The sequence below is a fragment of the Pteronotus mesoamericanus genome, unplaced genomic scaffold, assembly GCF_021234165.1.
Source record: "Pteronotus mesoamericanus isolate MK-2021 breed Mesoamerican mustached bat unplaced genomic scaffold, CSHL_Meso_final contig_55, whole genome shotgun sequence".
NCBI lineage: Eukaryota > Metazoa > Chordata > Mammalia > Chiroptera > Mormoopidae > Pteronotus > Pteronotus mesoamericanus.
Genome location: NW_026555198.1, coordinates 3,442,121 through 3,457,720, shown reverse-complemented (window position 1 = coordinate 3,457,720; position 15,600 = coordinate 3,442,121). Strand labels below are relative to the sequence as shown.

General features: G+C 37.6%; 1 protein-coding gene across 1 annotated transcript in view; it reads left to right on the top strand.

Annotated features, from left to right (window-relative positions):
* The window catches only part of MCF2 (MCF.2 cell line derived transforming sequence), a 71,556-nt gene that overhangs the window by 8,775 nt on the left and 47,181 nt on the right, over window positions 1–15,600 (top strand). Inside the window, exon 4 of the mRNA XM_054579528.1 lies at window positions 14,744–14,863. Within this exon, the coding sequence (XP_054435503.1) occupies window positions 14,744–14,863 (120 nt within the window). The remainder of the gene's footprint in view (window positions 1–14,743; window positions 14,864–15,600) is intronic.

The following is a 15,600-nucleotide window of genomic DNA, read 5'->3' as shown; positions in this document are numbered from 1 at the left end:
AAAGGGCCACTGGTTTGATTCCCAGTCAGGGCACATGCCTAGATTGCAGGCCAGGCCCCCAGTAGGGGCCACTTGAGAGGCAACCACACATTGATGTTTCCCTCTCTTTCTCCCTCCCTTCTTCTCTCTGAAAATAAAGATCTTTTTTTTTAAAAAAAGTAACAAGAAATGGTAATAGCTGTGTTGTATACTCACTGTAATATGAAAGAGTATAAAGAAGAAGGTTTAAAACAGTAGTCAATAAGACAAATGTATTCAAAAAAATAAATAAATTAAAAAAACAGTAGTCAATAATCCAACAATCCAGAAATAAGCACTTTGTTAAAAAATCTATTTATTTCTCTCTCTTTTTCAATTGTTCAAATACATTTGTCTCCATGTACCCGCCACCACTTTCCCCTGCCCCACCCACCCCCACCTTCGCCCCCTCAATCCTTCCCCAACTTGTCCTTCTCCATGTGTCCTTCACACCTGTTCCTTGATCTGACCCTTCCCCTTCCCGCTACCCTTCTCCCTTTCTCCCTTCCATCCCTGTTGGTTTCTTCTTTCTTTCAGTGTTGATGGTCATATTTTCCTTGCCTGCTTGCTTTGCTGATTCTTAGCAAGTGTATCTTTCCAGACTCTGCCCCCGCCATGAAGTGAGTCACCTGCAAAATGCTGTATCTCTCCTATTGGAGTCTAGTCCCCAGCTTCCCAAGATCAAGATAGAGAAAACAGTTTTCCTAAAGAAAATATTATGAGAGATACAATCTTGCCCACAGGAAAGATGATCTCTTACATTAGGCTCACCTGGATATAGTGGCCTTGTCTGACACTTCTCTTTCTTAGAAGAGGAGGGAGATGAGGAACCCATAGACTCCTTTTGAGCTGGCAAGTGGAGCTGTCTGTGGAAGTACCATGTTGTCAACTTCCTCTGTCAGTTCAGAGTAGCTGGGAATCAATATAGTTTTTTCTCCAAGAGTCCAACATTATCAACCATCTGAAATTTTTACTTTGTCTCCTAACACAGGAGGCTGCAACCAGCAGAGGAAGTTGATTTACATGTGAAGGCAAGACAAAAATCTAGGTTGTTGGACTTCTCAGCCTGGGTTCTTTCCACTATACTAAGTTGCTAACAGGTGTAAAAAATACAGTTGACACTTGAACAACATTGCTTTAAACTATGTGGGTCTAATTATACACAGATTGTTTTCAATAAATACTGTAAATGTATTTTCTCCTCCTTATGCTTAAAATTTTATTTTCCCTAGCTTACTTTATTATAAGAATATAGTATATAATGCATATAATATGCAAAATATGTGTTAACCTACTGTTTATATTATTAGTAAGACTACCAGTCAACATTATACTATTAGTAGTTAAGTTTTGGGGAGTCAAAAGGTATATGCAAGTTTTTGACTATGTGGGTGGTTGAGACCCTAATCTTGCATTAAGGATCAACTGTACACTGGAAGTCACATGGTAAAATGAATGAGATCATTATTCTTTTCACACACACTATGAATTATTCCTCATGTTAGGCAAGTCAGCAAATTGTTTGTTTTGTTTGTGTCTTTCTTTAACAGAGGTGTTTAGTTAAACAGTGGAGAGAAGAGTTAACACCAGATGGACACAAGTTACTAAAATAAAATAACAAAGCCTTGAGTTTGTGTAATATCTTTTTGCCTTTATAAAAGCAGTCACATTTATTAAGTAATATTGATTCTCTATTTCTTGATTAAGTACTCCAGGCAGGTGTCATTATTATTCACTTATGGATGAGGAAATTATGTTGGCACACACTTAGGAAAGGTTATGTGAGGTCAAATAACTAAGTAATAAAAAGAGCCAGAGCAAGAATTGAATTTTCATGAATTTGCAGTTGGTACCCTTTCTACCTGCTTCTTTCTATCATTTTCCAAATCAATTGTGTTTAGACAAATAAATTCAGTGTTCTTTAGAAAAAGGTAAAATTCCTTTGGAGAGAGTAAATGCCCTCCATATAGTGTTGGGCCCTATCGGTGGTGATAATGAAGTAAAAGCTACTTACCTTCCGTTGGCTTTTTAGGATTGGTCCTTAGGTCTGTTGAGCAGACTTCAGGTTGTGACACTGATCAATTATTTTATACTAAATGTAACACTTGTTATAATAAAACATTTTAAAAAAGATTTTCCTTATTTTTACAGAGGGAAGGAAGAGAAAAAAAGAGGGAGAGAAATATCAATGCGTGGTTGCCTCCCGTGCGCCCCCTACTGGGGACCTGGCCTGCAACCCAAACATGTGCCCTGACTGGGAATTGAACTGGCGACACTTTGATTCACAGGCTGGCACTCAATCTACTGAGCCACACCAACCAGGGCTATAATAAAACTTTTAAAATTACCTAGCCTAACTTTTTTCTTTTGGTTATAACTACTTGCTTGATTAAATTAATTTTATTGAGTGACTATTTGACACATGGCATCAGTTTTTTGGTGGTTTTATTTTTTATTGATCAAATAGGTTGCTTGGAATAGAAGTCTTGTTTTTCCTGAAACCGAAATATAAGATTCAGTCATGATCCTGTTGACTTGGGGTCAACAGAGGAACACTGACTTAATATTTGGGAGGTAATTCTGCCTTATTTTCCTAGGAATGCTCTGTTGCTGAGACAGAATGAATCATGTTCAGCAAAGAGCTGGGCACTCAGCTTCCCTTTAGTCTCATAAGTATCGAATTGATGGCACTAGGAAGCAGTGGGGGTACAGGTGATAGCAACATGTAACTAGCTATAGATTAAGTGTTTCTTTTTAACATTTTAAATGTTTCTGCTTGTGGTAGTTTCTGTTACTAAAATCAAGAGCACATTAATTGTATCTCAACCATTCAGCACTGTTTGTAATAAAGGTAAATACTGAATACAAGCCAACCTCTAGAGCAAATATTGGCATTCAGAAAGGATTTCTGGTGAAAATTTCCATTCCATTGATAGGTGTAACTGTCTTTGGTATATTATTTTAAATGAGTATCTATAGAATATTTTTATAATTCAATTTGAAGACCTTAATTTATAGATTCCAAGATAAACTATGCAGTTAGATTTTACTTCATAATTCATGATAGGAGACAAGATTAGTTATACATTTTGGGGAACTATTAATTTGGGAGAGAATCCTATCCATCTTAGACAGGTTACGTGTTTTGTTCTTTCTAGATTATCATCAGGAAAAACTTTCACAAACTGTCAACTTTCACAAGGCTTAAACACAGAATAGGATTTAGTTAAAAAAATGAAATTGAATTTTAGGTTATAGACCAGGGTAAGACAGGGATGAAGATATCAGTTAATACTACCTTCACAAAGATTCTTACCATTCCACCTTAAAAATCAAACTGCGCAGAGGAGAAAGCCAGTCCCATCAAGCCCCTAGGAGGAGAGTTGGGTTTTTTTCCCCCTTTTTTCACTCTTAGGACATGCCTGATCGTCTTGAGCAGTCCAGCACAAGCTAATCCATGAGGTTCAATCAGGCTAAGTAATTGGGGAATGTGTCAACTCTGAATTACAATGAGCAGCAGGGAAGGATTTGTCAGCTGACTAATCAGGGATAGTGGTTTTCTTACAGTGCTGCCACAGTGGTAGGGGAAGCAGCTACAGCTACGGTAGCTTTGTTTGGTAGAGATTTTTGGCTGCCGCTTTTCAATACTACCTCAGAAGCAGCTCATATTCCATCAATGTTGCACTGACAATTGGAAAAGAAGAGTGTTATTGTGTGTAAGCGAGATGGCAGAAGCAACTCCCCCGAGAGGCAAGATGAGGTTCAGAAGGAATGCGGTAAGGGCTCTGCCTGCAGTCCTGGAAAGCCTGCTTCCAAGTTCAAGTGCAGGGATGCTGCAGCATGGTGCTATAGCACAAACTGCTGAATGGGGCTTTTAAGGACAGATGGAGAGAATGGAGACTTGTATTTGCATGGATTGCATTGATGTGATTACTGTGATGGTGCCGTAGGGAAACGTAGAATGTAATTTCAAAATCTAAATGTAATCAAGTTTTTACGAGGAAGTGCTGTTAGTCACTTAAGTCTATATGGACAATTTCGAATCACTTGGCAGAGTAGCTTTAAATCACTGGTTAAAATAACAACTAACGAGAGGATTCGTTCTTTCTTTCACCATGGTCAAGTACAGTGTGATATCATGGATAAGGTCTGGAGACAACTTCATCAGCATTTAAAAAGGAAGCCCTTCCTGGGTGTTACTGTACAAGTGAAAACATTTTAAAGTCTAATGAAAGGAAGTCTTTCTGATTTTAATTCGTCTTCGAGTTAAAGCTTTAAAGATACAGAATTTCAGCCTGTTGACAACTTTTTTTTTTTAAAAGGAAAAACCAATGACTCACTTTTCATTATAGGCTAGAATTTAGAAATCTCTCCTTGCAAATATGTTTCCAACATTTTTCTACCTAAACTTTTCCCTTCATTAGCTCACTTGTATACTAAATTCCAAGCAAATTTATAAAGTGATTTATATTTTGGGTAAATATGAAGTCATACTAGCTAATTTAACAACTGGTTATCAACAGGAATTTAAACGCCACTTTTTCTTTCAGAACTTGAGATAACATTATGTATGTTATGATTTAAAACATAATACTTGATAATTAAAAATATTTGATCATTGATACAACATAAAAAGTAAGAAAGTAAAGATCAGACATCAAACATGACATTTGGAATCAAAAGTAAGATAAGGGAAGTAAATGAGTAAGAATTGTATTGTTGTTGAAAGACAGTGACCATTAGTGACTGAGTAAATGAGTTATGTTCTAAAAAAAGCTCTTAGCACAGAATGCTGTTTTAAAATTACAGCTTGAGGTATGAGTCTTTTTATTTTGACAAAATTGTATCTTCAGATCTACACATGATTTCATATTATGGAAATAATAGCTTCAGACTTTTAATTGGCAATCTATGGTCCCCCAAAAATGTCTGTGTAGCTGCTTTGCAGTATTGGGTGCGACTGACATTCATACTTTTGTTATCAAAAGTACCTGACTGAAGCTTTCAGAAAGTTCCTAATTCCTTTATATGTAGATGTTTTTTTAGTGGGAAAGCTTAGTTTCATGTATATGCACGTATATTAATATGCATACAAATAAATACAGCATACAAGTACTCACTGAAGAGAGACATCTAGTGCTGTGCTACACACAATAGAAATTACAAAGGTAAATATGGAATGGATATTGAGGTGAAAGAGTTCCCAGTCAAGTAGAAAAGGTAGGACATGTTCATAAATAACTGATATAAATGAACTCCTAGATGCTGGGGGAGGCCTCATAAAGGAGATGACATTTGTTTGGACCTTGCACAGATACACATGTTTCTGTTAAGTTTCTTTGTTTCTTTCTTCCACTATTCTCTTAAGTGAATTACTTTAAGAGGCCCTTAGCAACAGATATCGTGAAATAAAATATAAAATTGATTAGATTAAGTCTTTGCACCCAAAACTATACTGGAAGACAGATGTGTTCTCCTTATGTGGATAGGGCTTGACCAGAGTAGAAAATCTGAAACTCAGCCGATGACACAACGGTTTTAACCTTGGAGAATCTCTGGCGTTGGCCTGATTCTGGAGGCTGTGATAGGTAGTACCTGACAGGATGGTACAGTGGACTTACAGTTCACAGAGAGGATTACGTTAGTTACTTGGTGGAATTTGCAGTGACTGTGGCCTCTGAGAGGGAAGAGAGGAGGACAGGTACGTGACAAGAAGGGCAACCCACAGGGAAGGAGTATTTCCTGGGACTGTGCTGCCCTTGAGGTCACTTGGCAAGTTGTTTGATGATCTGTAGAGTAACTCATACTTTCTGTACCCTATAAGGGTGTGGTGGGGTGGGGTGTGGAGGAGTACAGAAGTCAGTCACAGCCTTGGAAACTCTGCTCTATAGCTTGTGGTTATGAGATTTTTCGCAGCCTATTCTAAACAGATAGTTTGGACCTTATCAAGGCTCTAATCACATTCCAACAACTCAACATTATATCCCATAATAGTATTAGATTATAATAGTGTCTGTCCAATGGGCTCCATGATGTCAAATTGCTTCCAACAATTTATTTGACTGTTAATATTTATCCCATTTTGTGGATGTCAATGTCAAGCCATACCTAAGTGCTACGCGGCAAGTCTGAGTGCGCATTCAGTCTATGCGTTAAGTACCTGCCTTAAAAAGTACTATGTGCCCTGGAAAGAGCTTGCCCTTAGGATCCAGGTAGGCCTGGGTGCCACTGCTCCCTGTCTGTAATCTTGAGCAAGTTATTTCACCACTCTGCTTTAGTTTGCTCACCTGCAAAGGCCATCATACCTACTTCACTGCAATGTTACAAAGTGTAAATAGGGTAATATATGTAACAAGCCTGGCACATATGTAATTCGCTTTCAGTCAAGAGTTCCCTCTGATTGCTACTGCATTTCTTTATCCTAAATATTTTTTAAAAAACTATAAGAATATAAATGGTTTTTATAGTAAAGCAACCACACTTTTTATTATATAAGCCATTTTAGACAATTTTAAAGAAAACTAGAACTTGTGAAAGTGTGCATAAGGTGTATGAATTGCCTCCCTTACGGACTGTACAATAGAAATGAAACGAGGTTAATTTCTAGACTTTGCTAGTGAAATGATGTATAAAGTTTATGCCTTTTGGTGGTGTTATTGCTGTCCTTACTGCTGTAAGTCTGTGTGAGTGGGTGACCTGAGGGAACATGTGAGGAGAAGGGAGGAAATCTCTTCTCTAGGAGTGAAAGGCAAGAGAAAGCTAATTCTGTGCCCATGAACCTGAAGAACCAGTAAGAACTACTGCAGAAGGCTGGGGTGGGGCCATGCACAGTGATTGGAGAAAGGGCTCTGAGCCCTATGAAGATGAGCAACGTATTTGGCTTTTACTCGAGTGCCTTGAAGCAGTCACATGTTGGAACTCCAAAAAAAAAAAAAAAACAAAAAAACAACCACAAAACCAAAACAAACAAACAAACAAACAAAAAAAACAACAATGCCTGCAGTAAGCTAAAAGCAACACTGTTTTCTTTCATGCTACCTTTTTTTCTAAGGGAAAAAATGACAAAGCAGGTCTGACCCTTGTCCACATCTCTTTGCTTTTTTTTGACAAGTTCCTAAAAATGATTTCTAGTTTTAAATTCTAGAGTTTCACTTTGCAGAAAATAGAAATTGTGCCTTTTCATGTGTATATAACCATACAGTTTAGAGAGCCTTAAAGCAGCATACCCAAGGATTTAGGAGTGTATTTTCTCCAAACCAAAATGGGAAAGCTCAATGGTTTTGAGATGTATTTGCTGTGAGATACGTGCATGCATCTGATACTATTTATGGGATGTGATATGCCATTTGATTGCTCATTTGAATGCTAGCTTTAAAATGAATTATCTTCAACCTTTTAATTATATAAATATCTATATAGAGGAAGACCACTGTCTTATATACCTATCTACAAATACATCTTAATGGCCTTTCAGGTTAAAATTTCTCAAGAGGTCTCTGTCCTCTCCAGATTCTCATTGCCAGCAATCACAGACAGAAAAGTGTACATATTATTGATGTGGGCCCATGTTCATATATATGAAGCTTAAAATGAAGCTCTAATTCAGAGTTTGCAAACTCGTAGTCCATAGATGTGTTTTGTTTAGACCATACAGTATTTTGTGTTTGTTAGTGTTTTAACAGACTTTCAATTTATTTCTCATCTTTAAAAATCTTGATGTTTCACAGAGAAATGTGAATTTCTGGCTTCTTGTGAGAAATCAAAAGATTTGGCAAATCTGGGCCCACCTTGCCACATGACATTTAGTTGGAACTGAGTAGTGAGTGCCTCTTCCATCATGCTTTCCAGTTCACCACATCTCCTATTTCTTCTTATCATCTAGGAAGAGTGTGAGTTGTTATTTTCCACCACATTCAGGCTGTATTTTAATTAAACCCTGCCTACTTCATGCATTTACATTATTTCCCTAACATACAGTAGGCATTCAAGTTTGTTACCTTTGCTTTAGGTTTCATGTTTAGACTCTGGACCTTGAATCTGATCCTTGTACCATCTTTGCTATATTGCCCCAAATTTCTCCTCTTGTTTCTTTCGCTATCCACTAGGTGTTTCTCCAGAGGAAGGAAAGCTGAAATAAACACACACACACACACACACACCCCCACACACGAGTATATATATTCTCCTTTTATTTTTTCAATTAAAGCTTAAGTGTTTGGCTCTGAAGTCAGATGAATCTGGGTTTTAATTCTGCCACTTACAAGCAAGCTATAAGTTCTTGAAAAATAACCTTGCAAAACTTCAGTGTATTAGTTTTCTATTGCTGCTGTAACAAATTACCACAAACTGTATGTTAATGTTCCAAAAGTCAAAAGACCAAAATGAGTCTTACTAGGCTAAAACAAAGGTGTCAGAAGGGCCACATTCCTTGGGGAGGCTCTAGAGGAGAATCAGTTTCCTTGATTTTCCAGCTTCTAGAGGCGCCCACATTCCTTGGCTCGTGGCCCCATGCCACTCTGACCTCTGCTTCCGTCACCACATCTCTTCACTTACTCTGATCCTCTTGCTTCCCTCTGTATAATAAGGATCCTTGTGATTACATTGTTCCTATCCTAATAATCCAGAGACATCTCCCTATCTCAAGATCTGTAACTTAATCACATTTACAAAGTCTCTTTAGCCTTGTAATATTACATATTCACAAGTTACAGGTATTAGGATGTGGACATCTTTGGGGAATTATTATTCTGCCTACCACACACAGTTTCTCCAGTTGTGGAATGAGGATAAAATTAGAACCTAATGCATGTAAAGTACTTTGCACAATGTCACAATAATGCTAGGGTTAGCATAATTTTTGCAATAAGAGCAACAATAAAGAAAGAAAAATATGTAGAAAAAATTAAAGTGATGGTTGATTTAAAAATAAAAGAACTGAATAAAAAGCAATGCTCCCACCTATGGCAAACTAGCCAATCTCCTTTTCCCACCTAAGTCTTTGAAAGGCCCTGAATATATACAAATATATATTTATGTATATCTTTTTTTTGTTAGAGAGGAAGAAGCTATGAAAAGTAGTCATTCATGTGAGGTCGTGGATTTGCTATAATTAGACAACATGGCAAACACACCTATTTAAGTTTGGGATAAGTGAATGGGCCTGGGAATGAAAAATCAAGTATATTTGCTACATGCATGGGAGTTAATGGGCATGAGGGATAGAAACAATATACCTTGCCTGAATATTATAATTTAGTTTTCTAAAACAAAAATGCAAAAACATCTGACAAATCAAATGAATTGTCTGAGTACCACCGAATTATTTAGTAGTTTTACAGCTGTTGCCTACAAGTTATTTATTCATCCGAATGGAAGATTTGCATGGTAGCTGAATAAAGATCTTAAAATTATTCTACATTGAAAAACAGTGTAAATATTATTATACAGGCAATAAGTGAAGTTTACATCCTTGATAGTGCATTTTCTTTAAAAATACAACTCTTTGTGAGCTTTTGGTGATAAGCATGTCACTAAACATTTTCAAGGAATTAAGGAAGGAGACTGTATAATAAAATAATCAGAAAGTTTTATTTAAAAATTATATGATTAGCTCTGGCTGGTGTGGCTCAGTGGATTGAGTACCAGTCTGAGAACCAAAGGGTTGCTGGTTCAATTCCCAGCCAGGGCACATGCCTGGGTTGCAGGCCAGGTCCATAGTAGGAGGCATGTGAGAGGCAACCACACTTTGATGTTTTCCTTTCTCTCTTTCTCCCTTTCTCTGAAAATAAATAAATAAAATCTTTTAAAAATTATCTGATTAGAATGTAGAGTCATGTTCTGAAGCATTCTGTACAGCTGTCAATGTTTGGGGTAAACTACTTTATCATATAATGACAATAACTAATTTAATAAACAGCCAACATTAAGCCCTTCTGACTTAGGAGCAGCCAAACACTTCCAAACCTGGCTCAAACTCTTCCCTATGGATTCTGTAGACAGCAAGGCTGCTTCTCTCTTTGTATTTTGCTCTCTGCAGTGTGATCAGCTGTTCCTAGACCTGGCTGCTGGGGCAGCCTTGTGCTGGGAATGGCAGGGTGGAGACCTGGGCCTTATCTCAGGCAAAGAGTTGCCACAGGGAGTTCTCTGTTCTCCTTGTAGCTTCCACCCCAATTTGGGAGGAGGGTGACTATTCCAGACTTTAAGCTGGTCATCCCTAGGGTCCTGCATCCAGAGATTTTCTACTCAATACCAGAGATGATGACATTAAGTCAGAGAGAAAGAGACAATGAGACCACACCAACCTAGAATCAGTGAGAGAATAAGAGTAATTTTGCCTTAAATGTTGGCAAAAGTAGGGTGCTTTCAGTTCCATTGAAAAGTGAAAAAAGCCCTGCCTGGTGTGACTTAGTGGGTTGAGTGCCAGCCTCAGAACCAAAGGGTTGCCGGTTTGATTCCCAGTGTAGGACACATGCCTGGGTTGCGGGCCAGGTTCCCAGTGGGGAGTGCATGAGAAGCAACCACACATTGATGTTTCTCCCTGTTTTTTACCTCCCTCGCTTGTCCTCTCTCTAAAAATAAATAAATAAAATATTTTTTTAAAAAAGTGAAAAAAATAAGCCTGGATCAAAGCAGGTAAGAATAATAATACTTGTAATTTACCCATGTGAAGGAGAAGGAATGGCTTAACTGCTAAAGTGAATGGGATAGAAATAGAATCTGTGATTTCAATCTAAAAATAGGTCCAGAGTTCTCACAAATCTGTCAGAGTCTCTCCTTAAGCAGGACTGTATCCATATTCTGGTAGTTTTGTACCTAAATCTGCTTGTCCTTAGGTCTAAGAATCCAAAGTAAATTATGTTGTTAATTTTTTAGAGTTTACAAAGTACCTTTACATTTACTATTTATTTTCATTCTTCCAATAACCATGGGAGATGAGTACCATGCTTAGCATAAAACATAATATACATTATGTACATAATAGAGGATAGGATGTAAGTTATCATTGGAACTCTCTGTCTGTTTCTCTATAAAAGTTTTCTTTTATGAAATAAGCTTTCTCCAGCAGCAGGGGTCATGGCTATCAGTGGCTCTGGAACTTTACCCTCAGAGTTTCCCTCCCTCGGCACCAATTTGAAAAATCCTAGGGCAGGACTTTGCTCCTACTTACATCAAATTTTCATCCCACTACTACTCATTGTGTGTTGGAAGGGCAACGTCATATAGAAAGATAACAGGTTTTCTTAGGAACCAATGACAATAGTAAGAGCCTTCTTTTAGTTCATTTGGGTTGCTGTAACAGAATACCATAGATTGGGTGGCTTATAAACAGAAATTTATTTCTCATAGTTCTAGAGGCTGAAAGTACAATATCAAGGTCTTTTGATGGCAGATTTGATGTCTGGCGAGGGCCCACTTCCTGGTTCATAGAAGGACATCTTTCTCTGTCCTCACACGGCAGAAGCGGTGAGGGATCTTTTTGGAATCCGTCTTGTAACATTGTTAACCCCATGCATGAGGGTTCCAACCTCATGCCCTAATCACCTTTCAAAATCCCCACCTCCAAATCTGATCACATTTGGGGTTGTTACAGCATATGAATGGGGGAGGGCATAAACATTCAGTGTATAGCAGAGGGGAGGAAGTTTCTCACAGAGCGGGTAGCACACACATGGCCCCATGGAGGGCTTATGAGTTGGACAGCCATCCCAATTTGTGTCTATTTATTATCTTTGTTTAATTTAGTGATTTAATTTTGTGCTCTTTTACCTGTTTGTATGACACTCAGTTCTCTTTTCCTCTAGTTCTCATTGCCACTTAATGTTTTTTTTTTGTTTTATCACTATTTCCAATTGAATTATTAAAATTCAAGGTTTTACATGTAATTTCCCTAAGAGTTTAGGTATTATAACTCAGTGAAAGTTATTAGACTTTATTTTTTTTAGAGCAGGTTTGAGTTCACAGCCAATTGAGCAGAAGATACAGAGTTCCCATTACCTTTGCCCCACAATATCTTAATAATTTTTGTATAATAGTTTTAATTACCAATATTTCAACATGCTTCAAATGTTATTGTGTTTCTAAATCTGTATTTATTTATTTTTTAAAATTGTATTTATTTTTTAGAGAGAGGGGAAAGGAAGGAGAATTGGAGAGCAACATCAATGTATATTTGCCTCTCATGTGCCCCCAACTGGGGACCTGGCCTGCAACCCAAGCATGTGCCCTGACCGGGAATCAAACTGATGACCTTTCAGTTTGCAGGCCAATGCTCAACCCACTGAGCCACACCAGCCAGGGCAGAGATATTATTGTATTTTAAACATTTTTGACATATGTTGTTTTATTGCGCTTTAATCTTGTGTTTCAAGGCTGACTCTCTTTCTTGTATATACATTTGCTCATGCACATCATCTGGATGTTCTGCTCACCCTTCCAACCTGACAGGTCCAGGAATGGGAATCAATTTCTTGTCCCCCTCATGAAAATCTGTTCCTCTTGAGTTCCCCAAGTCAGTGAGGGTTGTACCATTCACCCAGTTACTCAAGTCAGAAATCTGGAGGTTGGTTTCCTTCCTTTTTTTAAATTCATTTGTTTATTGTTGTTCAGTCACAGTTGTTCCACCTTTTCCCTGTTCTCTCCCCTGCCCCTCATTCCCAAAGTCAATCCCCCCATTGCCCATGCCCATGAGACCTCTATTCATGTTCCTTGGCTTGCCCCTGCCCCTTTCCCATTATCCCCCTCCCTTCTCCCCTCTGGTCACTGTCAGTTTGTGCTTTATTTCCATGTTCCTGGTTCTATTGCTCATTTGTTTGTTTTGTTGATTAGGTTCCACATACAGGTGAGATCATATGGTGTTTGCCTTTCACAGCCTGATTTATTTCACTTAGCATCATGCTCTCCAGTTCCAGCCACACTGTTGTGAAGGGTAGGAGCTCATTCTTTCTGCTGCATAGTATTTCATTGTGTAAATGTACCACAGTTTTTTAATCCACTCATTTACTGACGGGCACTTAGGCTGTTTCTTGTCAGACATATTCAGTAATCGTGTCTTGCAGATTGTATCTCCTGAATTCTACCCTCATCCCTGCTATTGTGGCTCCAGTTCAGGAATTCCCCATCCCTGGCTTGGCTTACTGTACTAACCTCCTAGCTCACCTGTCTATTTTCACTCTTGTCCAAATTCAGTCCCAAAGCCAGTGTGACCCTCCTAAAATGCAAACTGATCATGTTGCTCTGTGGCTTGAAACCTCTTAGAGTCTCCCCTTTTCTCCAGGGGAAAACCCAAGGTCCTTCCTGAACTGGCTCATGCCTATCTTTTTAGCACTAGCTCCCATTGCTGTACTCCAGCATCATTTTCCCCCTAGCTTTCCTGATTGGAACCTCTTGGAAGAAATGGGGTAATGTAGTGAGCAAGAGCACAGACTCAGGTGCATATTAAGGCCTCACCAGCTGGGTCAAGTTACACTTAAGTTTATGAGCCTTACTTTCTTTGCAAAGGAGGATAGCCTAACTACTTCAAAGAATTATTATGAAGAGGAACTATGATAATACTGGCAAAATACTTGGCACAGAGTAAAGCATTTTATATGTAGTAGTTTATTATTAATACTGGTCTATACTAGTCCATCCCTTACTAATTTTGCATAGTTTCCTCTTTGTCTTTTGCATTCTTTCATTTAGCAATTATTTCTTGACCACCTATTATATACCAGTATTCTAGAAGCTGGGGAAATGTTGGTGCACTAGAATGACATTTTGTTTCAATTAATTTCTTTTAAAAAAAGATCTTATTTATTTATTTATTTTTATACAGAGGGGAAGGGAGGGAGAAAGAGAGGGAGAGAAACATCAGTGTGGTTGTCTCTCATGCTCCCCCTACTGGAGACCTGGCCCACCACCCAGGCGTGTGCACTGACTGGGAATCAAACCTGTGACCCTTTGGCTCGCAGGCCGGCACTCAATCCACTGAGCCACACCAGCCAGGGCCAATTAATTTTTCCTTATGCTTTGAAATCTTTCTTGACATTCCTAGGTCAGGAATGCACAGTGTTACCACTTCCTCTTGTATATTATTCTGATTCCCTTGCTTCACTGATTAAATTATCATGCTGTAGAGCTAATGGTTATTAATGTGCTCCACTATTAGACTGTCATTTTCTTGCAAGAAGAGTAGGAATTATATTTTATTAATTTGGGTACACTGAATTCTAACAGTGCCTGGTAATTATTCACTTAAATTCATGGAGTGGACACACAAAAGATATTCAGTGAACGTTGCTTGGATGAAAATAAAAATTTGAGTTCATAATATAGTTTTCTTCTGTTATTTAATACAAGTATACAGGATTTTAGTCCCCTTTGACTTTTAGGGATACTCTAGGAACCTGTCTCCTAATTCTGTTTACAGGGAATAAATGCAATTTGAGTACAAATAACTAACTTTAAAATGAAGCTTAAGAGTATAATTCTTTGTAACTTGGGACTTCAGTGGGAGAAAATTCCATGCCATGAGCATTGCAAAGATCTGATCTGATGACCTTTAGGTGGTTGTATTTTTATTTTCATGTTTTTAGATTTTATCACTATCCATTTTTAAAGTTTGTCCTTTTAGTGGCTTTTATGATTTTAAAATTTGTTTCCTTTCATCACAGTTTTCTGATATGTGTTCAGTTGAGTGGATGTTTTGACAATGTTTTCTTTCTTTCCTGTGTCCTTTCTTTTTCAGGCTTCCTTCCCTGGGAACATACACTTGGTATTGGTTCTACGTCCAACCAGTTTTCTTCAACGGACTTTCACAGACATTGGATTTCGATTTAGTCAGGAAGATTTCATGCTCAAACTACCGGTAAGAGTATATTTTTAAAAATGTTTTGTTCCTTTTATTCTCATGAAGACTTTTTACCATGCTGTTCATGTTTTATATGTGCTCATGAAAACTTTAAAAGGAAAAAATAGAATTTGCCTTCCAAAAATGTAAACTTAAAATGACTAAAAGTCTTCTGCTTCTACTGTTAAAGGAATAGATTAATCAATTTGTAACAAAGCAATTCCTTTTGAAAATGATATATGTCACGTATGTTATATATACAGGGTGGGACAAAAGTAAGTTTGCAGTTGAGAGTATGTAAAACAGAGTTTATTATTGTATTCTTGTTTATTGATTATTTTTCATCAATATGAAATTTTTTCCATATGAACAACTGTAAACCTACTTTTTCCTTACCCTGTATGCGTGTATATGTGTATGTGTGCATGTGTGTATAAAATCAGAACATTTCATTTTAGAAAATAATAAATGACTGTTTTATGTATTTGAACTCCCATGAACTTACATCCTGAGCTAGTTCAGAGTGACATGTTTTTGTTTTTTTAAAGATATTTTTATATGTTTTTAGGGCTAAAGTGCTCATAAATTTTGATCCTTTTGCAAAGATCAGCCTCTCCTGATAAATTATAACTGACTACATAAAGCCCTTTTACTCTGGGGTAGGCATAATATTCTTTCAGAAGGTTGATCATTAACAGTGCAAAATTTTAGATCAAGGAGAATCAAGGTGTTTGGGTTTCTATGGAGATTTTGCT